Source organism: Drosophila yakuba, chromosome 2R, assembly GCF_016746365.2.
Source record: "Drosophila yakuba strain Tai18E2 chromosome 2R, Prin_Dyak_Tai18E2_2.1, whole genome shotgun sequence".
Classification (NCBI taxonomy): Eukaryota; Metazoa; Arthropoda; class Insecta; order Diptera; family Drosophilidae; genus Drosophila; species Drosophila yakuba.
This window is the reverse complement of record NC_052528.2, coordinates 7,622,605-7,650,109: the sequence shown is the minus strand read 5'-3', so window position 1 is coordinate 7,650,109 and position 27,505 is coordinate 7,622,605. Positions and strand designations below refer to the sequence as shown.

At 44.6% G+C, this 27,505-nt stretch overlaps 2 protein-coding genes across 7 annotated transcripts in view; one reads left to right on the top strand and one right to left on the bottom strand.

Annotated features, from left to right (window-relative positions):
* The window catches only part of LOC6529585 (dual 3',5'-cyclic-AMP and -GMP phosphodiesterase 11), a 56,880-nt gene extending 44,533 nt beyond the window's left edge, over positions 1-12,347 (top strand). For 5 of the 6 annotated variants that reach the window (XM_039373199.1, XM_039373200.1, XM_039373201.1 and 2 more), the window contains 15 exons: positions 692-1,151; positions 2,379-2,525; positions 2,795-3,230; positions 3,593-3,732; positions 4,676-4,826; positions 6,158-6,313; positions 6,676-7,197; positions 7,373-7,549; positions 8,689-8,775; positions 8,833-9,000; positions 9,065-9,174; positions 9,232-9,420; positions 9,482-9,698; positions 9,758-9,841; positions 9,900-12,347. In XM_039373199.1, coding sequence (XP_039229133.1) covers positions 692-1,151; positions 2,379-2,525; positions 2,795-3,230; positions 3,593-3,732; positions 4,676-4,826; positions 6,158-6,313; positions 6,676-7,197; positions 7,373-7,549; positions 8,689-8,775; positions 8,833-9,000; positions 9,065-9,174; positions 9,232-9,420; positions 9,482-9,698; positions 9,758-9,841; positions 9,900-11,060 — 4,205 coding nt within the window. In that variant the 3' untranslated portion in view covers positions 11,061-12,347. The remainder of the gene's footprint in view (positions 1-691; positions 1,152-2,378; positions 2,526-2,794; positions 3,231-3,592; positions 3,733-4,675; positions 4,827-6,157; positions 6,314-6,675; positions 7,198-7,372; positions 7,550-8,688; positions 8,776-8,832; positions 9,001-9,064; positions 9,175-9,231; positions 9,421-9,481; positions 9,699-9,757; positions 9,842-9,899) is intronic. The other variant, XM_039373203.1, reaches the window with a different exon arrangement.
* A 55-nt stretch (positions 12,348-12,402) lies between these two features.
* LOC6529584 lies at positions 12,403-26,865 on the bottom strand. The gene is made up of 9 exons (XM_002090542.4): positions 26,163-26,865; positions 16,941-17,521; positions 16,141-16,876; positions 15,560-15,835; positions 15,283-15,500; positions 13,682-15,214; positions 13,209-13,617; positions 12,987-13,140; positions 12,403-12,926 (listed from the first exon to the last, which is right to left on the bottom strand). Exons 1-9 carry the CDS (start codon positions 26,198-26,200, stop codon positions 12,687-12,689), a joined length of 4,185 nt encoding a protein of 1,394 aa, XP_002090578.1. The 5' UTR covers positions 26,201-26,865; the 3' UTR covers positions 12,403-12,686.
* Between the last annotated feature and the right edge of the window lie 640 nt (positions 26,866-27,505).

Here is a 27,505-nt window from a genome sequence, read left to right as displayed (position 1 = left end):
GCTGGCATTACTGACGCCAGACACTTTGCAGCGTGCCCACACGGAGTCAATATTTCAAGGAAATTGCCAATATTTCCGGTTAATGTTAACTGAAACACTTTGGGGGGCCCCAACTGCCAATGTTATTTATTGTAAGGCGTTACGTATACGCCGCGTTTGCCATGTGTTACATACATATGCACACAGCTGTGTGTGAACACTTTGTGTCTCAGTGAAGTCCCTTAAAAGTCGCTACTTGACACTTAATTGTTCGAAGAGTCAGGAACAGCTTCAAATTGATGAGCTGAAAAAGCTATTGAACAAATTTATGTGATTTGCTCTCACAGCCGAACTGCTGAAATTGAAAAGAACGCATCAGGAAAGCGGCGAAAAAAGCCATGTCAGTTGCCAGCGACGTGCAGAGAGGCGTGTCCACGGTCACGTACCAAGTGTGACTTCCCCTAAAGGATATGACCCATTTGCAATGCAAATGGTGCGTCAAGGGCAAAAGCTCATAAAACTGTCGACACATGCAGCAGGCAAATTACACACGATGGAAAAAGTCAGCTTAAACAAATATTTACAATTTATATAAGTACCTAAGTGTTAGTTATAATAATAAGTATATATGAGTAATAAGATCTATTACTTTCATATGTCCGAACAGTGCGCATCAAGTATTTAATATTCCATTACTCCTTCCTCGTTGCAGGCCTGCACCTGCGGAGCATTGAGGAGCCAGCGACGACGCCGCTCCAGTTCCAGCCGACTGGCAGGATGAACACGGAGCAGGGGGGCACGGGGTACGGCGGCTACGGATCCAGCGAGCACTCGCTGCTCATCGCCACGCGCCACGCCGGTGTCCCCCTGCCCCTCGCCCAGCAACAGCCACTCCCCGCCCACTATCAGCCGCTGAGCCACTCCGGAGCAGCCCCGCCCTCCTCCTCCAACGGATCCCCCTCCTCCGGCGGCGGAGTCCAGACGTCGGCCACGCCGCAGCCACAGCAGCAGTACCAGGTGCATCAGCCGTACCAGTACCAGTACCAGTACCAGCATCACTATCACCACCAGGCCAACTCGCCCCAGCACCACAGACCCTACGATCCGGAGCACGCGCGGATGGAGGCCTGGCTGGATGAGAATCAGGAATTTGTACAGGATTATTTTATAAGGCAAGTCGAGGTTTCACACTCTTTATGCATTGAGTACCAATTCAGTAGTTTGGAAATAATTCGTGAAATCAAATTTGGTTTGCTTGCAATATAGACAGCTTTTAAGCTGCAACTTGCCGACAGGCAATCGAATACTCTTCTGTTAGCCAAGACAGACGGAGAACTAGCCTAATCCTTGAAGGGACATAAATTGCATCTGCGTACAAGCGTTTTCGATGAACCCATCGAGCCAATAATCTATTTTGTCCATCGACGGGATAAATTCTTAAATTTGAAACTGCATTGTCGGTTGACACAGCCGCACGCCAAACAATCGGGTTTGCCGATGGGGTTGGTGGGGATTTGGCCATGGGCGTGGATGGCTCGTTTCCGCCATAAACCGGAAATTGCCTTTGCCACAGCAGGACATTCAGGGCAGCCCGGCAGCCCGGCAGCCCGGCAGCAAAGCGGGTTAAGGGACGTCCGTTGCCTATGACACATAATAAAAATCACTAACAACTAAAAGCATAAATTGGGCTTTATTTTCATGGTCGAGCGGAGCCGGCCAACGTACTCGGCTCCACTGCTCCTCCGGTTTTTTGGCCTGCGGGGCGGTCATTAAACGAGGCTGAAAAAGGCTTCATTCTCTTGTGTGTGTATTTTGCATAAGAATATGCCGCATGTCCTAAACAGTTCAACCATTTTGGTGGTTCTTTGCCTTGTTTATTCGTTAACTTTAAGAGAGAGTATCAGCTTTTCTGCAAATCACAAAGAAATTTAAGCATTGAAAAAATGACCTTAAACCATTTATTGCTGACTTCATGCTTAACCTATAATTTGTCAGTTTGCCAATGTATTTCTAATTTCTTTACTTCTTATTTATTAGTTTTATTTTCTGTTAAAAAAAAGATGGCAATGGTAGAATGTCAAAATTTTCCTAATTTCCACGCACTCGCCTCCCCAAAGAGTTGTGTGCTGTGATTACCCGACGTTTTGTGGCGTTTGTTAGGGGTTTTATGCCAAAAGCGCGTGTCCAAAAGGACACATTTTGGGGAGGAACAGGAGCAGCTGATGCTGGGTAGCCTCGCAGCCTGAATATTTATGAGTTCGCATTTTATTAGACAATTTTATGCGGCACATGCATATGGAACGCGGCGCCCAATGCGTCGACCAGCGGCTATTCATTTGCGATTTTTAATAAGGTTTTAACGCGTTTACTAACTGAATTTTTCCGGTTATTTCCCACAGGAAGGCCACACGTCAGACGGTGGATGCCTGGCTGGTTTCCCACGCCACCTCGGCGGGCAACGATGTGGTCAGCAGCACCTCACCCACCCACACCAACGGACAGACGAGCTCCTCGCGTGGTGGATCCGGTGCCACCACACCAGTGCGGTAAGTGATTCAATTGGAGCTACGAAAATTAAATACTGAGCGCTTTCAATGCCGAAAATGTAGGGGGGAATACGTTTACAGGAAAAATAATTGAAAAAAATAGGCGGTTTTCCCAAGTAGGCAGTAATATTTATACTTTTGCTGAAAGCATTGTATAATAGCTTGTGAGTATAGAAAAGCAAACGTATTACCGTTATCAGCAAGCTTTGCGAGCCTTAAAATAAAAATACTATTTCCAAAGATACTAATGATTTTTGAAATCCTTTTAGAAAAATCTCTGCCCACGAGTTTGAGCGCGGCGGACTTCTGAAACCGATTGTCAACACAATTGACGGCACGCCCACATTCTTGAGCATTGGCCCGCCGATGGACAACGGCGGCGTGGGCGGCAGCTGCAGCAATCTGCAGAATGTCGGTGGCGTCGTGGCCGGACAGTATCAGTATCACCATCAACAGCACCACCAAAACCATGCCCATCTGCACCACAGCCAGCACAGTCATTACCAGGCGGGCGGGGCCGTTGGGAGCAGCAGCTTGGGCAGCACCGGTGGCGCCGGTGGAGCGGGGGGAGCACCCGGGCTGGGTGGCAGCGGTGGAGCGGGAAATGGCCATCCGTATCCCTATTATCATTGCCACCAGCGACCACAGCGGTTGTCACGCAACGAGCTCAAGCAGCTGGACGAGAAGGAGTTGATTTTCGAGCTGGTGAGTGTTGTTGTATTAGTACACCCATGATTCAAAAGCGCAATTGATTCAGAAATATCGTGACGCATTCGTTTATATAAAAGTTATTCGCTGCTCATTGAGTGAGTGAATGAGTAAAACTTCCTCAGAATGCCTAACCATTAGATATCGAATTGAAGGTTCGCGCGAATCTCGATAGCTCGTCAATGACTATTTGTTGAGTTCCGCAAACGAGTTTGTTTGTCGGCCCATTGACGCTGTTATCGGCAAACACTCCAAAGACGTCAGTCACAGTCTGTATTTCTCCACGGCTCCCTTTCTTTTCAAATGCAACTGCTTATCAGTCGTGTAAATAACCGGACTGTGCTGTTTATCGCTTCCAGGTGAAGGACATTTGCAACGAGCTCGAGGTGCGCACTTTGTGCCACAAGATACTCCAGAACGTTTCCATTCTGCTGAATGCCGATCGCGGATCTCTGTTCCTGGTGCAAGGACGTTGCAACGGACCTGATGGACTTAAAAAGTAAGCGAAGCTAGCATATACAAGTACAAATTAATGTTTTATTAACCGAGTAAAAACTTTGTTTATCAAAAAAAAATAATATTTACTGATGTACATTTGTTACTTCCCTGGTAATCCTATTGTAACCTTTCTGAAAAATCCTAAAGTGCAAGCTTGTAAATTTGTAAAATACTCAGTTCATCGCCAGTTGGTAAGGAGAGCTCAAATAACGACAGCCATCTATCACAAATCAGTCGCATTATAAAGCAATCAGCCAGTTGCTCCAGTCCTTCGCGTTAGCTATTTTCAACCATTTGTTGATGACTTCATATCGCTGCATTTTTGTGGACATTGTGGATAGAGCAGGAGCGCAGCTTCAACTTTGTCTTGGCAACATTTTTATGGCATTTATTTTTGGCATTTTATGAGTGCGTTGCGTGGAAGCTGTGTCTTCTTTCCCCTCAAAAACCGTGCCATAAATGCCATAACCCGGCAGCAACCTGCAGCGAGGGGGTCAGTGGGGCACGTCAGCCATTTTGTATGCATCGTATGACGCCATTTTCTGCCAACACTAATTGCAATTGTCTGCACGCGCATTTGGCAAATGCATTCTGTTGGGTAAAAACTTTTTAAAGCCAAAGAAAAGCAGCAGGAAAGCTGGAAAAGTAGGCGAGGCACTGAGAAAGAAATGGTTCAATTGGGAATCAATAATATGTTTGCGACTGCATTTTCGGTTTAATAAACTATGGCCTAATTAAAAGTTTGGCAATTTTCGCCTGTCTTAATTATCGAGCAACTCAGCAAGCTGATGTCATTCTGTTCATAACCTTTTGGAAAACACCATTATTATTTTTCCTCTCAGTGGAATAGGAAAAGTTTGCATTGTGTCCGATGACAATAGACGATAGTTGCCGCCTGCAACACAATTTATAATTTTCAACTTTGGACTCCCTTTCTCCTGCAGATGCCTCGTCTCGAAGCTGTTCGATGTGTGCCCCCGGAGCACCGTGGAGGAAATGGAGCAGCAGGACGAAGTACGGGTGGCTTGGGGCACGGGAATCGCCGGGCATGTGGCCGAAAGCGGGGAGCCCGTCAACATACCAGATGCTTACCAGGTCAGTACCGAGCAAGTAGTACTATCTTGAGGGAAATTTGACAAATTTGAATGCCAACTGGGTCATAAATCAAGCTCGGCTGCGAGAGTTGCAGATTATTCATTCGATTGTAAGATTTATGGTGGCAGATACCAATCCACTGTGTGTCTGTATGTGTGTGTGTACGAGTATATTAGTGTGCTGCTCTTTAAGTTTTCAATATTGCGCAGTGAACTCGGTGGCCATCGCCATCGCCATCGCCAGCACTTTTCACATTTCCCAGCTTCCGCCATGGCCGCTGCCACATTTTCCTATTTTTTCGGCAGTTTTTCTTCGGCCTGTCTGCCAATTGGAGCGTAATTAATCTTACGCCAAGACAAGGCCGTGTTAGGCATGTTATATCACCCAGATATGGAGTCCCAATGCTTGTTTTCGACTGTTCTCTTTTCGACTTTAAGCCGCTCGGCTAAAGATAACAATTGCGCCTCCTAAGCGCCTAGATAAACTTACCGCAAATACGTGACGCACAGACAGATCGCTTGTACCCCGCAGATCTCCACATCCAGATTCAGATTGTTAGCACAATTAATCAAGGCCTAAATTTGACACTTTTTGGTACCAGACAGCGCGACCAAAGGTTTCTCGGTGCGAATGAGGCGCATTATGGTTAGCCACACCAGTTCCGCTCGGGTGCAGATCTTTCGGTCGATCCCAGCGGACTTTTGACTCGGCTAAATGGCTGGCCAAACAGTTGTCAGCCGGCAGCGACGGTCCGAGGCGTCTGGAATCTGATAACCTCCCAATTTTTGGAGGAAAGGGAAGAAAGGCAGATAGATCATGGGGAATGTGTGCCAAGTGGGATAAAAATAGCAGGGCCAACAATGGAATGGGATGGAATGATTGATAGATACGGAACATACTCAGTGTTAGTTGGTGTAAAAGGGAGATACGTATTTGTATTATTTTAAGAAATTCATCTATTCAGATAATAATCTAGAAATGTGATGAAAATCAGCCTAAATGGATTGAGCTTACTGCTAAAAACACTAATTTTACTTTTGCAATAAAATAGTAATAATAATTTGAACTTTGTTGCTCAAATATTTGAACTATTAATTTTCTTTTTATTAGATGTATTAGATATTGGCAAATTAAATTGAGATTATTTATATTAGCATCACAAAATAACGGAAACGAGTTACGAATTCTTCCAAATATACCCAAGTACCCATGCTAGAACCATTTGTAAAGGCTTACGAACACAGAGCTTAAGTTAACAACGGAAACTCATTTAAATGAGATACTAATTCGTGCGCAAATTAATTTCTTTTCCCCAATTTCCGCCCCCACAGGACGAGCGATTCAATTGTGAAATTGACTCGCTGACCGGCTATCGGACGAAGGCCTTGCTCTGCATGCCCATCAAGGATTCATCCGGGGATGTGATTGGCGTGGCGCAGGTCATCAACAAAATGAATGGCGAGTGCTTCTCCGAAATCGATGAAAAGGTGAGTGGACTGGACGGGAATGGGAAGAGTAGATGCTTTCGGGCTGAGGGGTAAATGCGGAAATGGGGGCGAATGGGGCCATGTGGAGATCGCATGACGGGGCAGTTTGATGGTTTCTTTTGTTCCGAATAAAGCCGCATAAGAGCTGCACCCACTGCCGTGGCAAATTGCATTCATTATTCAACAAAGGGGAAACTTGTTAAGAAAGCTTAGCAGAATGTCAGGCAAAATGCCATAAGGGATTATCCAATGTGTGATGCCAGTGGGGGACTCTCTCATAATTTTTATGGCGTTTTGCAAGCTCTACTCTGCTATTTTCTGTTGCTTGAGCCATGTTAATCCTTTGCGGTAATCCCCATCAGGTCTTTTCCTCGTATCTTCAATTCTGTGGCATTGGACTGCGGAATGCACAGCTGTATGAGAAATCTCAACTGGAGATCAAGCGGAATCAAGTGCTCCTGGATCTGGCACGCATGATCTTCGAGGAGCAGAGCACCATAGAGCACATGGTCTTCCGCATTCTCACCCACATGCAGAGTCTCATCCAGTGCCAGCGGGTCCAGATCCTCCTGGTCCACGAGGCGGACAAGGGCAGCTTCTCGCGGGTCTTTGACTTCGAGGCGAATGACCTGAGCGAGGAGGAAGCCACTTCCCGCACCAGCCCCTACGAGTCGCGGTTTCCCATCAACATTGGCATCACCGGACATGTGGCCACCACCGGGGAAACCGTAAATGTGCCCAATGCCTACGAGGACGATCGATTCGATGCGAGTGTGGACGAGAGCTCCTGCTTTAAGCACCGATCTATTCTCTGCATGGCCATCAAGAACTCGCTGGGACAGATTATTGGTGTTATTCAGTTGATCAACAAGTTCAATGAGTTGGTAAGTATACCACGGTTTTTAGTAGTTGTGCTGCAATCATGCTCATTTTTTTAAATTTTCAAATTCGAGCTCTAATAAGTCAAACGACAAGTGTCTAGCTATAAAAGCTATATTTTAAGCATATTAAGACTCAATCGCGTGCTGCATTTTTTAAACTGCTTTCCCATTCCCCCAGGACTTCACCAAGAACGACGAGAACTTCGTGGAGGCGTTCGCCATCTTCTGCGGCATGGGCATCCACAACACGCACATGTACGAGAAGGCCATTGTGGCAATGGCCAAGCAGAGTGTCACCCTGGAGGTGCTCAGCTACCACGCATCGGCCACCATGGACGAGGCTCATCGACTGCGGGTGAGTTGAGTTTCGGTTTGGTTGCTTCTTTTGGTTTGGTGCTTCTTATTGCACTCTACTCTCGTAGTTCGTTCCGGATTAAATTGCCCTCCCGGGTGTCGTAGCTCGGAGGCCAGTGAAATACTTAATTTTATTTGCACTCACTTAATTTGCCGGAGGCCAAGAGGTCGTCCCGTCCACTAGTTCGGTCTCTTAATTTTTACGCTGAGCCATAAATTAATGTGTCCTGCCGGATGCCCGCTTTGGGTGCTTCCCTGTGCCTGCTGTCTGTTGCTGCTTTAGCTTCACGGTTTTTATTCGTTTATTATTTCTGTGTGACAGAAACAGCAGCAACAAGCTGTCGGTTTGCCTTAGGCAAGCTCCTCTGTCCTCCTCTGCCCCCGCGAAAAAAGCTTCAACGTGTTGACAGTTGTAATTAGTTTGTTCGCACAAGTATGACAAAAAGAAACTTTTCTACTGAATCGTGCGACTCCACGCTGCTCGCTCTTCATCGCCGGACTCACTCTGTAATTATGCTGGGAAAATTATGACCGCCTGTCTAGTTGCCAGCCAGACAAAGATGCTGGGTTATTAATTTTAATTAAAATTATGCCATACTAGGCTTTGTTCCTGCATCACACGAAGGCGGAGCGACGCTTATGCCATTTAGCTGGGAAAACCCTTTTTCCGGTCCGCAGCTGCCCTCTGGTTGGGTTTTTCCTTCTCGCACTCTTCTGGGTGCCTTGGCGGAAAAATGTCAGAAATTTTGATAAACTTCTCAGCTTTGGTGGCTAATATAGCACCATTTACATTCGCTGACAGCAAACAGATGAAGGTCCAGTGGGAGATTTTGCTTTTATTTCTTTTCTTGGAGGCAGCTTCGTTTTGGGCACGTGCTGGTTTGTTTGTGGTTTGGAAAGTAAATGCAAGCAAAAGTTTGAGGATTTAAATTTTAAACCCCTTCAGCGATGCAACAATATTTAATCCAATGATAATTGGATTATGATTAGTAAAAAAAAAAAAAATTATAAAACTTTTAAAACGCCCATTTTAGTATTCATTTCAAGAGTCGGAAGCAAATCGAACTAATTTATTTGAGATGTTTTTTCTTTTTGAACATCTTATGCTTGTTGAAATAATGAATTAAAATCATTTTTTAGCGCCTTCGAGTGCCTTCAGCTGTACATTTTCGACTACATGACTTTAAGTTCGATGACATACACTTTGAAGATGATGATACATTAAAGGTGAGCTCAAATATCATTCTCAAAATGTGAAACAAATATCTAATCCGATTTCTTTAGGCTTGCCTGCGCATGTTTTTGGATCTCGACTTTGTAGAACGCTTTCATATCGACTATGAAGTTCTTTGCCGATGGCTGTTGAGTGTTAAGAAAAACTATCGCAATGTTACCTATCACAACTGGCGTCACGCCTTCAATGTGGCCCAGATGATGTTTGCCATTCTGACTGTAAGCAGGAAATAAAATTATATTTTATTTGTGTAATTTATTTTATATTCATTTCTTACTGCAGACCACACAATGGTGGAAGATCTTTGGGGAAATCGAATGCTTGGCGCTTATTATTGGCTGCCTGTGTCATGATCTCGACCATCGGGGGACCAACAACTCCTTCCAGATTAAGTGAGTATAGAAAAGTTAGTATAAAGTTACATTTCTTAATTTAACATTCCTTTTTAGAGCCTCGTCGCCATTGGCGCAACTGTACTCAACCTCCACCATGGAACATCATCACTTTGATCAGTGCCTAATGATCCTGAACAGTCCTGGAAATCAAATTCTGGCCAATCTCTCCTCCGATGACTACTGTCGGGTCATTAGGGTATTGGAGGATGCCATTTTGTCCACTGACTTGGCCGTGTATTTCAAGTGAGTGTAGCTGACACGTTTTTGTATGCGTCAGTGTCCTAATTCTGGGTTATTTTCACAGAAAACGAGGTCCTTTCTTGGAGAGTGTGAGCCAGCCGACGAGCTACTGGGTGGCGGAGGAGCCGCGCGCCCTTTTGCGCGCAATGAGCATGACTGTCTGTGATTTGTCGGCCATCACGAAGCCGTGGGAGATTGAAAAGCGGGTGGCCGACTTGGTCAGCTCGGAGTTCTTCGAGCAGGGAGATATGGAGAAGCAGGAGCTCAACATAACTCCTATTGTAAGTTTACGAAAAAGCTAAATAATATGTTACATTTAACTGGTAATCATCTGTTGTAGGATATCATGAATCGCGAAAAGGAGGACGAGCTTCCCATGATGCAAGTGAACTTTATAGACTCCATTTGCTTGCCAATCTACGAGGTTTGTCATGGCCTAATATTTTGTGAAAATGTTTACTAAGTCCTTGCTTACTTTAAAGGCCTTCGCAACCCTCTCCGACAAGCTCGAGCCTCTTGTCGAGGGCGTGCGCGGTAATCGGGGCCATTGGATTGATCTGGCCGATGTCGTGAAAACCAAAACTAGTCAGGGTCTGGAGCCGGAGGAGGAGGAGCAGCAGCAGCAGCAGCAAAATGTGATATCGAACGGTGACTGCAAGGCGATGAGTGATGATGATGTGGCTGCGACGAATGCGGAATTGCCAGCGGACTCCCCGAGCGAGAAAGCAAGCGTAAATGGCTCCAACGTTGCCAACAACAGCAGCTCAACTAATAAGAAAATTGCCGTCGCTTCTCACCCCACCAGCACCCAGCCCAGTGATGATGATAATGATGATGCAGATGCAGAAGCGGATGCGAATGAAGTGGACAAACAGCCCGCCGAGGAAAATGGTCACGATGCTGAAGTGGACGAGGCGTCCTGCCGTTCTAACAGTACCTGCAGCTCCTCGACCGCCTCCAGTCGCTTGTCCACTCCACCGCCCACCGGCGAGGATGACAGTACGCCCGTCTCGCCCTCGAAAACCCTTCAGGCCAAGCTGGTGGCAGCCAATTTGAAGGCTCTGCAACGGCAGTCATCCAATCAGGTTCAGACACAAAAGCAGCGTTGCAAGAGTTGCGACAATTCGCGCAGTGGGCTGCAGGTTCGCAAGACGAGCTCCCTGCGCGGCGCGCAAGAACTCGAGTTAGAGAGTAAGGCAAAAAATGGAACACACGCTGCTCTCTGCAAAAGCACGCCCGTGATCAACAACCACAACCATCAGCATCACCATAGTCATAATCACAGCCACAACCACAACCACCATCATCATCATCATCATCATCATCACTCGCATCACAATCACAGTCAGCATGGAATCGGGATTGGCAGTGCCAGCATCGGCGGTAGTGGGTTAATCAGCCTGACCACACCACTGCTGGCTATGGACAGTGATAGGATACCAAAAATCGTAGGCAAAATTGGAAATATCGATGGCCTGCCCTTCGCTAATGGCATTGGAGGTCCACAAAGTGGTCATGGGTTGCCCTATGCCAGCTATCAGCATCAGCACCATCATCTTCACCAGCATCATCATCATCTACTGGCGCGTCGGCATTCGGAGACAAATAGCAATGGGGCCACCGCTATGGCGGCTGAAAAATAAATACATCCCAATCTGGTGTGTTCCTAGAAACTCTGAAACAATTTAAGGGGTTCATTTTTAGCATGATAACTCCTAAACCACATATGTGATGTCTAAAAGTATGCAAGAAATCCTCTTACTTGTATTGGTCATAACCCTTCAAAAGGTTTTCTAGACAAGTCCGCTGTGGCGAAAATTCTGGATCACATTAGCATATCTTCAATATGTACATAGTTCTATACACCCCATATAAATCGCAACCCAATACCGCACACTATCATCTTGTATATAACATCCATTTTGAGCAACAGTATCGCAGAGCAGTAGGAAAGGATATTGAGAAAAGCACATAACATAAGCAAATTGTGGCTCAGCAATTTGAAAGCCTACAACTAAATCTAAATAGAAAGATTCCTATAAACGTATGTAAGTCGTTATATACTTATGTATGTGTATATTCTGATCTGTGTGTGTTTGCAACTTAAATTTTTAGTTCGTACCGTCAGAGTTAGTTAATGATAATGCAAAGAAGTCAAATTCTCTAGATGTTTAAGCACCAACCAACAAAAGAAACAAAACAAAAGATAAATCTTACCAAATATGGCAGAGTAGTGGACTCTTTAATTGTCGTTCGCTTGCTAGCTACGCTCATTTTTATGGAACACAGCAAGGATAAAAGTATTGTAATGTCCGCGAAACAAATACATATTCGAGTACGATAACACTGTATAACTGTACGCGTTAGTTGAATTATCTCTATGGGTACCAAAAGTCTAACTTTAGTAGCATTAACCAACCGCTTAGTGATGATGTTAGCTGTCGAGTAACGAGTAACCGAACCGATCGCGAGCCTAGATTGTAATAATCACCTATAATACACCCGAAACCGGTAACCAGAAAACAAAACAAACACTTAGCGCTCGGATTTTCCCCGTCTCTGCGCTCTTTTCGAATTTAAATAATTGTAATGTTATGCGATGATAAGAAATGTATTTGTATCTACATATGCACTGGATGGCCCTGAAGGGCTGGCCCAATGTGCAGAACCCAGGCCATCTCGGGAGCATATATCCTTGTGGCAACAGCACGTCTAACGTCCTGCGTGCCACTTGGAACAATTGCTCGTGCATATTTCCAGATGCTCGTATATAATTTCATGTAATCCTTCTCTAGACTAGATTGTACTTTGTGAGTTTTGTTATTTATTGTCGGCATTATAGAGAAACCTATCAAAAATACACAAACTATTTGCTGTAACGGACCATGTTCAATAAGGCAAAACTAAATAAAGCAACATAATACCTAAAACGTGTTTTTAATACTTTGGCGGAAGCCACACCTTACAGAAGAAACAACGAGTGACTATTATTTTACTCACATAAGGCGTTTATTATAGATTGTTAATAGTTATGCTGTAATTTTAATTAGGATATAACTAGGACACTGCGAATTGCAAATGTCTGATGATGGGGCCGAGCGTTTCGTTTCTTAAGTCATGTTTGTCTTTCACATGCATTGGACAAGTCTTTAGGCAGCAATCAACAAAGAAACTTATGTACAAACGCAAGATTTATTTACAAAATGCGTTTCAATATTGGTAGCTTGTGCTTACTCCGCACCCAAAGTTGACGATTCACTCCCTCCATCTTACAGGGAAGCAATGAAGGGCGTTAGGTCGGGGAACTTGAAGAGATTCTGGTTGCGGGATCGGGTCACACGTGGTTGAGCCTGACCCTGTCGCTGTTGGGCATTGAAGCCACTGGCCTGCTGACCGGTCAAGTAAATGCCGCACTGCGAGTTGCACACCTCATCCCGCAGAATAGCCTCCTTGGGCCACTGCCGAATCAACTGGCCGCAGTCCGTGATGCGCAGGGAGGCGCACTGTGCCTGCAAGTGGAAAGCAACTTTTAGAAGGGAATTCCCCTAGAAGAATACCATGTAACTTACTCCCTCGGCGGAGCAGACACAACTGGTGCAGGGCGATGGGAAGGCAGATTCACCAACACGGACATTGCGGTTGCCAATCTGACAACCCTGGACATTTTCGCGCCAGGCGTTCAGGTCAATCTGGGGCATCGAGGAGCAGGGCACGCGTGGGTTCCTATAAAAATAGTTGTAAGAAGAAATTGGCTTGCTAAGTCATTTTTGAAAGCCTCTGGATATACTTACAGGAAATTGCTAGGCAAATCGAAGGCAGCACGCTGCATATCTCCGCTGATCTCCAGGTTCTCGCAAACGATCTTGGCCAGCGTCACCTTACGGATCTCAGCCAGCTGAGCCTCCGTGAACTTGACCTCTGGGTTCTGGTTCTCGTACCAGAAGCGATCGCACTTGCGCAGCTGCCTGAACTGGATGCCTATGATGCAGGCCAAGGTGGGTCCAACCAGACCGCCCTGCAGGGGACGTTCAGTCATGGCACCAGGGAACAGATCAATGTCATCCACGCTGGCGTAGACCTTCTGGAAACGGTTGATGACCTCGGTGGGAATCTCGCGGCTCAAGTCGTTCCAGTTGGTAGCGCGTTTCAAGTTGCAAAGGGCCCGGTAGTTGTTGTACGAGGGGATTCCATGATCACGAGCTGGGGAAATAACAATAATGGTAGCATCTCCTACATAAATGTATATATAATAAGGGAAACAAACCTCTCTGAATATTCAGGGCGATCAAATCAATGCCAGAGAAAGGAATCTTGCGGTCCTCGAACAAATGGTTGGTCACTTCTCCGGTGATGAACTGATCCAGGGTCTCCATTGGAGTGGCCACCAGACCACGCAGGATTTCGTCAATGATTCCAGGCTGAAGCAGGGCATCCATGCGGAAGAAACCATCGCGGAGCAATAGTGGGGGCTCCACAGGCTGGTGCTGGACACTCAGACGGGGAATGTGGGGACGCAGCAGAGAGTGACCGATACGGAAGGCAGCTGCGGCAAACTCGTTGAAAACAATCGGAGAGCACGATGGGTTGTAGTCCTTGTAGTATCCCTGGGGCAGAAGCTTAAGACCATACAGATTGACGGCATTCCAGCTGAGAATGCGGGGCAGGAACTCGTTGAACACGATATGTTGCACTTGGGCACTGACAATTTTACGGGCATGATGGAAGAGCTGCTCTCCATTCCAGTGAGGATTCACTCCGCGCAGACCCTCAACAATGCGGTTGTGTTCACGCAGAAAGGCGGTGTGAATGGCAGTCAGACCTGGCTGCTCGGATGCACGATCATCGCCACCAAGGAAGCACAGACCGTTGCGGGACTTGCACTCGGGATGGGGTCCGAGCGGAAGGAGTTCCTTGCCCCTCACTTGGGTGCTGTTCATGCGTCCGGAGAATCCACGAAGCTTGTTGGACAGACAAGTGGTCTCGCCATACACCATCGAGCCGTCCAGGAAGTGAGTGTTCTGGTTGATCTGATCGCGTGGTCCCAGCGATTGCTGTCCAGGCAGCGATCTCATCGAGGGGAAGCAGAAACGCTCGCCACTGGTCACATTGACTTCGGGATAGTAGAAATCGCCAGCGGGCACCGGGAAGGGATTACATTCGGGATGCACCGTCTGGCGGGAGTTGCAAGGTCGGCAACTCGGGATGGACTCGTGGAAACCCTTGTGGATCGGGGTTAAAGTCAAATCGTGGTCGACAAACTGGGCGAACTGCATAACCATCAGGGAGTAGCGAGTGTGCAGGTTGGAAATATCAGGATGGATTGTGGTGGAAATGGTTCTGGGATTGGGCAATGCGGTGCCGGTCACACCAGTCAATCTGGGTGCCGAGATGCCGTCCTCATACTGAGCGGGCAGCAGGCGGGAGAAAGTGGTCAGTGACTTGCCCCAGTTGGGATTACGCAGATTGTTGCACCTTCCGGACAGAGTACGGAACGGCGAGTTCGCATCGCACTGCTGACTGGGTTCCGGGCATGTATCCAGTGAATTCTGGGCACCACCAAGTAGTCCACTGATGTCCACCGTTTGCAGGGTATCGGTCAGTTCGTTACGATTAAATGCATTCTGGTTAGGATTGAAAATCTGACGCTTGCGTCTGGTTATGTGGTTGAGGGTCTTCACAATCTCGTTGGAGGTCAGCTCGAAGATCAGGGAGGAGTTGGCCAGGTTCAGGGCAGCCAAATTGGCCTTGCTGAAGGAGGCAGCCGTACCGTCAGGGGATCGGGCACTGATGCCACCCTCTGCGAAGAAGATGAAAGTTGAGGTTAGTTGTAATCTGAAGGACTCGCGAAAGTCTTAAAGAACTTACTGGTGCGCCACACTTCGTACTCGAAGCGCCTGCGTTCTTCCAATTCTTGCTTGGCACGCTCCACAGCAGCCTCGATCAGTTCGGGACTCAGCTCGGCAATCGCTTCCTTGGTCGCTGGTTCCACCTCAACGTGGTCCACGTGCACCTCATCTTCAGGGTTTACTTGCCAGGGTTTCAGATCAAACTTGGGCAGCTGGTCGCAGTCCAAAATGGAATTCCTAGTAAGATAAGCACCTCTGGAATTTCTGCCATTTAAGTGTAATCATCATTTACTCACAGGTAGTTGTCCTCCAGAATGAAAGCCTTGGACTGCGCGGTGCTTACTTGATGGGAACCGCACAGCAAACCGGACAGAGTCGTCTGGCGAATGCTCTTCAGCTGGTCCAGAGTGAAGGACGAGGGCGGGATCTCGTTTTCGTACCAGAAACGATCGGTCTGCTTCAGCTGCTCAAACTGCAAGGTCAGCAAGCAGCTAATTGTGGGTCCAAAGAGAGCTCCAACCACGGGCTCTTCCAGAAGGGCACCCACCAACAAATCAATGTCGTTTGCGTTTCTGGAAAGGGATAAAATATTCAACTGTAATAATAAATAATAAAAAAGGTTGGATAAACTTTTTTGTTTTGAAATCTCTCACATATAAATACAAAACTCTTTTAGATGTATAAATATTTCAAATTTACATAAAGCTTATCAATTGTTATATAAAGTCATTGACATTTAAATATATATTTTGAAAACTTCTGAGCGCGCATTTAGATCAGTTGACCGAAGTTGACTGCAAAGACCGAAGCTAACCGGTATTTAAAAGGTCTACCATAAATTGAGGTTTCACCATTTAACAAAGTCATAAAAACTCACTGGTAAATGTCACGCAGATTGGTGATGTACTCCTCGGGAATGTTGGAAACCTGGGCTAAAGTATCGAAGCTCACATTGGCAGCACTCTGGTCGGCGAATCGACGCTCGCAGAGATCAAGGGCATGTACATAGGATGCCACTCCGTGGTCACGACCGCGATGAACGGCCAAAGCCAACTCGGACCAACCCTCGGCATTTGTTTGACTGGGAACCAGTGACTTTTGCAGTGCGGCAATGGACAGCAGCTCGTGGGCGGACATCTTCTTGGCCAGCATCTCTGGGGGATACATGCTCCAGAAAGCGGGCATGGCGGCGGTTGCAAACTCATTGTAGATTCCCCCCCTCACCGAGCTGGAGTAATTGCTCGAGTGCTTCTCGGCAGTCAGTCTCAGACCCTCCTTGGCAGTGGTTTCCTGTCCCAAGACCAAAGGCAAGAACTCGTTGTAGGTGATGTGCTGAATGGTGGCTGTGATGATGCGTCTGGCCTCGAGGAACACATCCTCTTCGGACCAATCGGGATTGATGTGCGACAGCTGCTCGCCGATGTTGTTGTGCTGCTGCAGCAGAGCACGATGGAGTGCTCCGGTGGCTCCAGCCACCTGGCAGTACTTACAGGACTCCACCTTTACTCCGCCACTGATGTAGGTGCGCAACTGGTCGAATTCGTGGCGAGTGGAGCCATACAGTCCAGAGCCATCAATGTAGGCCGAGGCAATGTTCATCTGCTGGCGAGTGTCTGTAAGAGGGAAACATTCTCATTTTAGATATAATACCCGTTTCTCAGAGCCTTTTAAACTTACGCCTCTGGCACGCGTCCGAATCGAATCCTGGCGCCGATCGCTTGTACTCCTTGCAGTCGGGTCCTGCCCGAACGAAGCAGTGCTGCAGCTCGCTGGGATCCTTGACGGCGGAGTCGCGCTCGCAGCACTTTCCGAAAATGGGCAGCTGTCCTACCTCGACCAGGTCATTGGCCAACAGTTGACCCCAGGCGGGCAGCATGGCGGTGATGTGGGCGTGGCGCAGCTCGCCTTCCACGTGGCGCTGCAGTTGCTCGATCACCAGCTCGGCATCGGGTAGAGCATGGGTGCCCTTAGAGGTCCTCGGCTGGCTCACACCATCGGCATAATCAGCAGCCAGCAGACGCTGGAAGATATCTCCCCGTGCACCCCACTTCCGGTGGGACACGTTGTTGCACTCCGCGGTCGGTTGGCGGTACTTGCTCGGCGGGCACACGTCATAGTCACCGGCCACGCTGCCCTCCGCCTCCGCCGAGGATCCACAAGGGGTCAGGGACCGGGCACGTTCGGAGCTCAGGGCATTGATGGCGGCATTCTCGAGGTCCTCGGGGATACGGAGTGTCAGACTGGGAGCACAGAGGCACCTGGAAGGTAATGGGAATAAATTAATTGGTTGCTACAGTTATATATTTATAAAATAACAAGTAAAAAATTAGTTTTGTGACTTCAACGTCCACAGCTTTAGTTTGTTGTCTTATCACAGGTGATTTCAGTAATTATTTGTGATTAATAGCTAGTTTTCACTAAAAAAGAATGAATATAAAATTCATTTTTATTCGTTCATTTCATTCATCGTAACGCAGGAAAACAATTCGAATGTCTTATGAATAAAATACAATTAAGCTTTCCATTAGGTATACTTTGGGTGATTGCTGACTCATTAAAACAACAATCAAATCACGAAGAGTCTATGATAAAATTCTCCAGCGTAACTCAACGATAGCATTCCTTTTAGCTTTACTCAGAAGTTTAAAATCTTTTGATGGGCTTTTCCTCCTACTTTGTTATCACATATAGGTTTAACCCAAAAGCTAATATCACGTGTTGTTAATTTGCGCGGAATCGCCTTCGTTTCATTCATCCATGGGCTCGCATCGCATTTTCCGGCTTTTAATTACAAGTTTTCTCACATCGCCGTCGTTTGCTCACACTGTTCATCAAACGCGGCACAGACAACAAAAACTGAAACTGAAACTATGCATATAAAAAGCAATATAATAGAGGAGGCGTAGGGCTGCGATTTTCTGCCAAACCGGATATGAGAAACGTCTGTCGAACTAATCAATTTTGAATTATGAACAATGACGCCGTCTGCCCCCAAAAGGCTATATTTGACTTATTGACTGACTGGCTGAATGACTGACTGAATGGCTTATTAAGCCGCACTTTGTTGGCCTGTCATTATGCTATTCTATTGATTTTGGCCAGCCGTCTCGGCTCACGTGACGGAGTTTCTTTTGTGGTTGCATTGACATTAATTTCCGAATTGAAGTCTTTTGTCAACAGCAACAATATGCAATTTATGTGCTTGCCCCTGACGTCAAGATCCGAGATTATGCAACACTCTGCAATCTGGTGGATGTGGGCGTAGAAGATCCGCTTTTAGAATCCGCTTAATGAGCTGAATTCGCTGTTTGGGTAAACGTCCTCACCTTCCCCTACATAAATTTTGGGCCAAACTCCGCTGATCCTAAATGATATTCAAGCAGAGTTACCTTTCCTGTTTCGCTTTAATTGGTTTTATTTTTGCTTATTTTATTGAGTTATACACACATATATTTTGTTTAGCACTCATTTAAAAGTTGAACGTAATTTGTGGTATTTCGTTCGGGTTGTTTAGACGAATGTTCAAGGCTATTGTATTATTAGTAACTTTTAAGTGACCGCTTGTGGTGCTTATCTAAAAAGATTCCAGTCGACTATAATGTTTCAAGATAGCTACGGTTGGGTGTATGAACTTGTGTTGAGTTCAAGAGCCACATTAATCTATTTTGTGTGTGAAAAAACGCAGGAAATGATTAGAGTGATGATGGAGCTTTCATGGTTAGGATAAATAAGATGTGCCATCTTCGACACATAATCATGGTTATTAAGAGGTAATCTAAAAACAAATCTCTATCAATTGTTCGCCATGAACGAAAACCCATTGCAAAACACAATTCATTATTGCGATTCTGGCATAAAAAAAAGGAAATGCCAAATGAAGTAACGATCACCGAAAATAACTCGTAATGCGATTACCCATTTGCCAGGTGCGTGGCTGCCCATTGAGGCCAGTCAAATCCATAACCATTGGCCAATATGCAGGCAACGGACGGCAGGCAATTGGCACACATAAGTTAATTTATTGCCGGGCACGAGTAATCCCCTTTAGTTGTGCTTTTGCAGAACTTGACTGCCGACACGTATCTCAATAACTTGGCCGAAACCGAGCTGAAAGCGAAAGCAGAAGTGCTGGCAATTTACATTTGTTTGTTTATGGCTTTTATGCGGCATGGAGCGGGTCGTCTGGTATTTATGTCACCAACTGAAATGCAAAAATGTGTGTCATGCCTCGCCACTGATGGCACCCATAAACCAAACAAACAAAACAAAACAAAAAAAACGTTAAAAAAAAGCAAATAGAAATGCACATCACATGCCGCATATTCGTTATTTAACAACATTATGACATCAATAGTTAGCATTTCTTTTTTATTTTTATCGAGCGCCGTTTGCTGAAATCCAACAATTAAATCAAGTATTAAAAAGGAAAGTTCGTGTGGGGTTTATCAATCAGTCATTGGCAAACGGCAGCAAAAATAGACTTTAAGTTGTCATAAGCCTTTCGATTGGACGGATGATTTTTTTTCTAGATTTCTTATCTGTGTATAGGTTACTTGAACTTGTTTTTGGCAAAATGTATTGTATTTGCTTGACATTTATTGGGTTTGTTCGGATGACCAGTTGGCAATCGGAAACGGCGTCCAGTATGGTAATCCCCAAAAAATTATAAGAATTCAAGTTGAGTCAAATTCCTCGTAAAAATCTCACTTGATTATCGGTCGTATCAACATCTTTCGGGGTAATTGGGTTTATATATTTATTGGGTCTCAATATTAAGATTCATAAACCCATTGTCAGCGACAGCTCGTGGTATTTGCAATCTGTTTACAGCCGTTTTACAATCGGTAGTTAGTCATTCGCTCGATCGATCGGCAATTATAAAACACGTGAGTGAGAACTGTAAAAATACCAAATGGCACATCCAACAAGTCAAACCAGTTGCACAAAAGAGCTGACAAACGCGTGCCAGTCCTAAAATAGTTGACTTTAGCAAAGCAGCCAAGCAGCTTGCATAAGCCCATCACAATTGCAAACAATATATCGTTGTTAATTTGACTTATTAAATAAATATTGCACAACGCGCTAGCTGTTCGGATATTATGCTATTTAGCGATTTGCATAAATTCCCGGTGATGCCGATAAGCGATGTATGTTTAACTTGCAAGTGCTGATAGTTCGGTAGCTCTGCGCAGTTGAGAGTCACGAATTAATTGTCTGTGCAAAACATGAGCTAAGTGGCCTTAGATAAGGCACTACCCACATATGAATGAATAATGTGCGTCAACATAAGCGGCACGGGAATACTTAGAAACGGAAAATCTCCGAACACCCGCAATCGCTTTGCGCAATCAGCGGGAAAACAAAAGACTTAGGCAACAAACTTGACTCGCTGCCAATTGCCAAATCATGCAGCACTGGTAACAGCAGCCGATACAAAAATTACTTGCGCCTGCCAAGAGGGCTTACACAAATGGGTTAGTGTGGCACTAGCCTGCAATAATAACAGAAAAACACAATTGCGGAAGCCATCAAATGTTTGGTATGCGCATTACTCATGCGAACGCCCGTTTGACGTCGTTTTCATTATCAACAGTCCGCACTGGTGCCGCCTGGCCAAATAAGCAGACGGGCCTACCGACCAAACACATACGAATCGAGTGTATATATCTTCATCCGTATTTTGCACGCTTCTCGACGGCTGGCAACACCCCTGGCATCCATGTGTTTCTGCAATTACTCCAAAGGCACGTAGCGTCATCGTCATGTGACTTTGCACATGATTTCCTACCACCAACACAGGCAACAGGAAAATCAGCAACACCAGCGACGGCAGCAATACTACCACAAAGGCGTGGAAAAAACAAGAAAGCGAAAGTATGTTCCACAAAAGTCGCGTCCTGCATACTCTACTAGCTGAACTTAAATTATCACCCAACTAAAGAACATTGCGAGTTTTGCAAAATTTAGAATGCAATTTGTTAAATTTTTTATCCTCATTATCGCATTTTTTTCAAGGAAGGAACTATATTTACCACAACATCCAGGAAAGCAGATTAATTTTTATCACAGCTGAAACTGATTTGGATACCCTTTTGCAATCATGTGATGGTCTTGTGATCAGCAAAATACACTCCCCAAACACTATTTGTTTCACTCTGGCTTAGTGGTTTCTTGTGTTTATTACACAGCCAGTTTCTTAGCTCTGAACATTGCACAATGGGTAGGAGTAGACCAGGTCGAAAACCAGACAACAGGCTATGAAAATACTAATGATTGCATTACTACTAATACTAATGCATTACGCCCTTACTCATTTTGTATGGCTCTTTCTTGGACGGATGAGGAAATATGCATGAAAAAACCCATAGAAGATCTGCACACAGAAATTTTCAAGTGCACTTCATTACCATAACGATGTTCACTGGCAATTGTGATGATCACCAACGACACACGAACGTCGAGTGCAGGCATGATGCAATTTTCATGTTTACTTCTTTTTTCAGTGACGTTCATCGATGTGGCTTCCAATATTGGTTACATTGCCAAGTCTGTAGTTGGCGCAGATGTTGCTGGCTGCTGGTGAACGTGGCTTGAACGCCAGCCAAGAGGCGTGAAGATCATAATTCTATGCCGGTGTGTGTCCCCATGGGGCCGTTGCTTTTTATGGCAAGAAAGTGTAAACGTTGGCAAAGTCACGCGCCGCAGACAGCCATATGGATCTACGAATATTCGAATAGCGGGGCGTAACTTTCGTTTTCATTGCGAAAGTGCATACAACTTGATATTGGTAAATAATTCGAAGAGCAGCTTTTGGCCTCGTATCTCCATATCTTACAGGGTGTTGCCTGCATGCAAATCGACTGGAAGTTTTCATTTGATTTGCGATTTAATGTCAGTCGGTTACCGGTCAAACACCAAGGTCGCAGTTTGTTGGCCAACAGGCGACCAATTGGGCAAAGAGAAAATATAATTGTCTAGTTTAAGGCCTAAAACTTTGTAATCGGCGTTTATGTTGACAATGCCTAGATGATCGTTTATAATTTCCAAAAATTTGCCAGTAATTTACCAACATAGACATCGCACCCAAGTGTTTATTGTGAAAAAAGGTTTGTGTTCCCCGCGGGCAGCCTAATGCTCTGAAATCTTTTCGGGCAATTTAAGGTGAAATGTGAGAAAGTTAAACGGGGGCTTGGTAATGGAAACCGAGATGAAAATCTCTAGAGGGAAAATGGGACATACTTGCACATGAATTATATTAAGTAAGTATAATAACAAGATCCCAGCCCTTGGTTAGTTCCGTAAGCTTCGTGCTTTAAGGCAAAAAACTCATACATTTGTATGATCATTTGTATGATACATCATCTTTTACCCATCTTCATACGACTTATGTAAGATGACAACCTGTTGCGGCGCCTTGAAATGACGGAAGAGGCCAGATGCGCTCAGCAGGCAAGTGTCAAAAGCAAAACCTCAAAAGGCTCTTTAAACTTCATTTGAAGAGCTGGCCACATTAACAAATATTTAGTTCCGTTGCTGGAGAGCAAAATTACTGAAAACCCGAAGACGAAGCCCAGTCAATCCTGTTGGCCACTTGATCCTGTTGAAGTTGATTACGTCGTCCAATGGCAGCAACAAAAATTTCACTTTCTTGTGTTTGGCATTTTGCTTCGGATTTTGTTTATGGGCTCTTGATTTTTTCACAGATGCCTTGTTCCGTTATCTTTTTAAAAGAGCGAAGCTCGGACCAATCCGAAAAATTTCTTTTTAACCCACATAAACCAGTCGCTAACAAGATGTCTGCAGGGATGTACTTTTTGATATTGTTTTCGGTTGAGTGTGGCACATTTTTGTGTATTGAAGGAAAAGACCACCAGCTACATGTATTGAGAGACAATTGGCACCCCGTTCCTTTTAGATTTTTTTTTCGGATCCAGCTGCTGTGCATATTGGTCGTTATACTTTTATTTTATTCGGGTTAACCCGTTTTTTTGAGTCATGTATGTAGAAATGAGCAAAGTGGTCAGACAGGCGCTGCCAGAGTTGGACACTCGCAGAAATATTTGTGCGCTTTGAATTATTCTTGGCGAAGCAGAAAACAAGTTGAGCAACGGATCTTGATTTATCGAATCACTTGGAATTGGCCAACGACAGAGTTATACGGGCTCTCTCAGGGTCAGCAACTAAAGCGATCTCTAGTTTTGATCGCCTTTCACCAGGAAGCCTGAGGAAGAAAAGGAATTCTCGGCAACCGAGCCACAGCCACATGACAAAAAGGTTTATTCAACTTTTCACTGGATAAACTTTCGTTGTTGGATCCCTAGCCCAGACAAATGATGATAAATTAGTCAATAAATTAGACATGGGCATACATAAATAAAAAACGTGTCTTAGACACAGCAAGCAACGGATGAAATAAATATGATAAATGACTGCCTATCGAAAGACGGCCACAACTTGCAAATTAAATTACAAAAACACATAAAATAACGAATTCTCGACTAAGAGAATTCGGTTTCGGTTTCAGATATTGTTTCAGCCTTGAACTCGCCGTTCTGTTTTTCTCCCCTAATTGCTTATTTATCATATACACGTTGGCTAATTGATTTTAAAAGAGTTCTAGCCAGCACAAAAAAAAAAGATAACATCTTGACTAATTTTCTTCACAAAATGTGTTAACCAACAAGGCGGCGCTAAAGTTAATTTAAATTTAAGTTTCCCTTTTGGAAGAGTGCTAATGGATGTCTGTGAAATAGATTAATGACAACGACTACACTTAAGGTGGGGTTGAAGAGCTATGTGAAGATGCGGTTGGATCCAACATAAATTAGATCATTAATACTTGGATGAATTATAAACTATCATGTTCTGGTTTTAAAGAGATAAATATGTTATTATCTGATTAAAGATTATGGTTAGGTCCCAGCTCTTTAATGTCATGCTCTGTGTTTTTTATGTGAAAAAATAAATATTTTTGCTTTATTTTATAATCAAATGATAATGGTAATGGTATGCTTAATTTAAGGCTTGACCTTCGAAAAAATCTCCACTGCTTGACCACTCCCAGTTTTCTCCTTTCTTAGGCACGTGTCGCATCATTTCATCCTACAATTTCCACCCACATCCTCCTGGCCTTGCTACCGCTAAAGCTTTCAGTCAAAGTGTAATTTCAAGTTCGCTGCCTGAGTCTTTCGTTTCGACCCACGCGAGTGCTCTAATTCGCCCAAATATTTCGCTTGCGACTATCGCAATTATGAATAACCATAATTTGTCGCTTTCGGTGAGCCGGTGACATCCCATTAGGGGGCACCAAGCCTTGACGTCGCAGTCGATAGAAAAATGTCAAAAAGTGTTAAAAAATGTTTGTATGCTGTAAAACACTCGAGAAAACTTTTAGCAAGAATTCTACGACATCTAAGTGACTTAAGTGTGTCAACTAGACAATGTCAGCATCTGGCAGCGCAGTCGGCAATCGGCAGCACTTGTGCTTAATTTGCCTGAGCAATCAAGTTGCTCGGCTGCATTCTGAGCGTCGCCGCATGACTAAGCCAAAGAAGTCACATCTGGCCAAGGCCTCGAAAATAGAAAACCTGGTGAGCCTGGCCTGGTCGACCAATGTCGCCAGCCGGGGAGGGGATTATCCAATCCATTGCATAAGCGATCTGCTAATGCCGCGATCCAATTTGCATAACTTACACACACTGATTAACACAAAACGCCAAATTAATGCGGCAAGAGATAGGAGGAAACTTTCTACACTTAGCGGCCGCCTGTTAAACTCACACAGAAAATAAATCTGTTAATTAAAACTAGGCTCTGCTGCTGAGCGTCTTCATCGATAAAGCCAGATTAATTGCAGGCCTATGAATCGGATACGCCTGCAAATTATGTAAAGTTTTATGCTTCAGTTTCTTTTTTTTTGGATGCCTACGCTGGAAATTATGTCAATGCGGTTAACACAAAACCGAAAAGAGTTGGACTGAAAACGAAAATAAAGTCACGATTGTGTAACCGTTCCAAAAACCACCTGGCACGACACACAAACATAAAAAGCGAAAGAGTCTTTTGTTGCCACTGACAACTTTTTCTCTTCAATTTGTTTTGGCATCTTCCCAGTCAAGAGAGGGAAAAATGAAAGTGAAACTTTTCAAATTGATTTTTCACTGGTGAGCAAAGAAATCCAATTCGAATCGATATTACATGATCGCCCGCTTTGATCGCGCCTCGATAAATAAATATTCATATGCAGACTTGAGATATAATCATCCGATTTCATCTTTTTGTCGTGATGTTAATTCTTGAAAATAGTTTTTGATTTTTTGTAGAGTTAATAAATGCCTCAAGGACCATTAAAACGGGGAAGTCGAATCGCTTGGTGATAAGCCGAATGGCTCTGTCAATCTCTCACTTCCGTTGACGCTTCTTGTCGAACGCGAGTCGAATAGAAAATGCATGATTAATGCTCTTCAGCAGACAAAACAGTCAAATTATATGTATAGTCTTACAAACTATAATTTGCTTATTTGTGACTCGTTGTAGTAGGCCGGTCATTCGGCAAAAGCTTTAATGGTCGGAGCTAGTGCATAAAAAATGGTTTTAATGCAGCTAAAATTCTACTTCAGAAATATGTCAAGAAACTTGTTCTTAAAGCCGGACGTTTAAGACAAAATTTCCATATTCTTGCAATTAAATTGGCAACCGAGGGAGTGTCAAAACACAGATGAACATACGTAAACTAAGGACACTATAAAACAAGGATATAATAAGGATATATTTAAGGATTAGTCCTCTAAATTTCGTAGCTGCATGATAGTATTTTCAAAGAAAATAATTACCACGCTATATTTTATAAAAAATGACACCAACAAATGCTAATGGCTTAATTAAAAACTTTCAACTCACCATAAAATTAAACTAATCAGCATTTCTGGCTTCGTCATGATGAAGCCAGCGGCTACTCCTGCGTCAACTTCCTTTTTATGAGGAATTAAATTAAACGACTTACTAATTTATATATTTTAGTCTTATTAGCTCTTTGTTAAACAAAATAAATAGATTTAAATTATATTTGGCACGTTTTGCAAATTTGTTGTTTGATATATTTAATAAATATATTCGTAGTATATATTTATGTATGTTGCTAGCTATTCTCCTGGCTATGTATCTTTTTATTTCTAGCGCTTATTTGGTGGGTTGGTCACCGGACGCGGAATTTTTCACCAGCGGTGCGACGAAGTCTTGCCAAAGAGATTGTAACCGATGATGTATGCTATGATTTGAATCCTTTCGGTAATTAGCATAACGTTGGCAATGCAGAGCACAGCATTGACCCGAATATAAGAGCGAGGAGCCTATCTTGGCCACAAAATGGGTTGGTATATGTATTCTTATATATATATTTTTGTTTTGTTGAGTGACTTTAACCGTGCACACGACTCGATCCGTGCGAACGCGGCAGCAAACTGAATTCGAAATTGAAACTGAAACCGAAACCGAATTCAAGACACACAAACGAAACCGAAAGCCGAGACCAAGATCCAAGATCTTTTCCAGACCCAGACCCAGACGATAAATCCGACTCTGACTCTGAACGCGACAGAGGCAAAAACGTATCTGAAAGCTGCCAGTCCCGGTGGCCGGGCTTAAAAGGCAATTCACACAGACACCAAAACGGATCTGCTGTAAGCCAAGCACCAAGCTTCACCCCATAGCGAAACCGGTAACACCGACACGAAGCTTCTCTCTCGGATCGGGCTCTCTCTCTTTGCCCACACCTCTCTTGGCTTCTTTCTTGAGCTTGAGTTTGAGTTTGGGTTTTGAGGGGAGAAAGTAAAAATGATGCGACTGGCGTACACTCAACTACACAGCATGGGACAGGGCCAATACCACCGATATTGACCATAAAGAGATGGGGGAAAAATACATCTATATGTATAGGACCCATAAAAATCAGGCCAAAAACTCATGCTTTTGTTTCGTCTGCGGTCGGAGGCGCTTTTTTAACACCTTTTGTCTGCACTTTTGATTTCAAATCGCATCTTGTGAAAGGAGTCACGCGCGTTGTAATTTGCACAAGAAGCAAAAACAAAGGTTCCCCAAAAAACAACCAAGAAGATATAAAAGCCGAGTGAGGTGGCAAATATTTACTGCTGGCAAAGAGTCGAGAGGAAACAAGTTTCTTCTTATTGTGGGACGAGTCTCGAGTCTGGGATCTCCTGCTGTGATGTAAGCACCCAAGACCCCAT

What these genes read in the sequence shown, in the direction of transcription:
- LOC6529584 (XM_002090542.4), bottom strand. Translation starts at nt 26,200, where the DNA reads ATGACGAAGCCAGAAATGCTGATTAGTTTAATTTTATG. An exon ending in GTACGAAGTGTGGCGCACCA is followed by an intron (nt 15,215 to 15,282) that starts GTAAGTTCTTTA and finishes TCTTCTTCGCAG; the next exon opens with AGGGTGGCATCAGTGCCCGA. An exon ending in CGCCCTGAATATTCAGAGAG is followed by an intron (nt 13,618 to 13,681) that starts GTTTGTTTCCCT and finishes TTATTTCCCCAG; the next exon opens with CTCGTGATCATGGAATCCCC.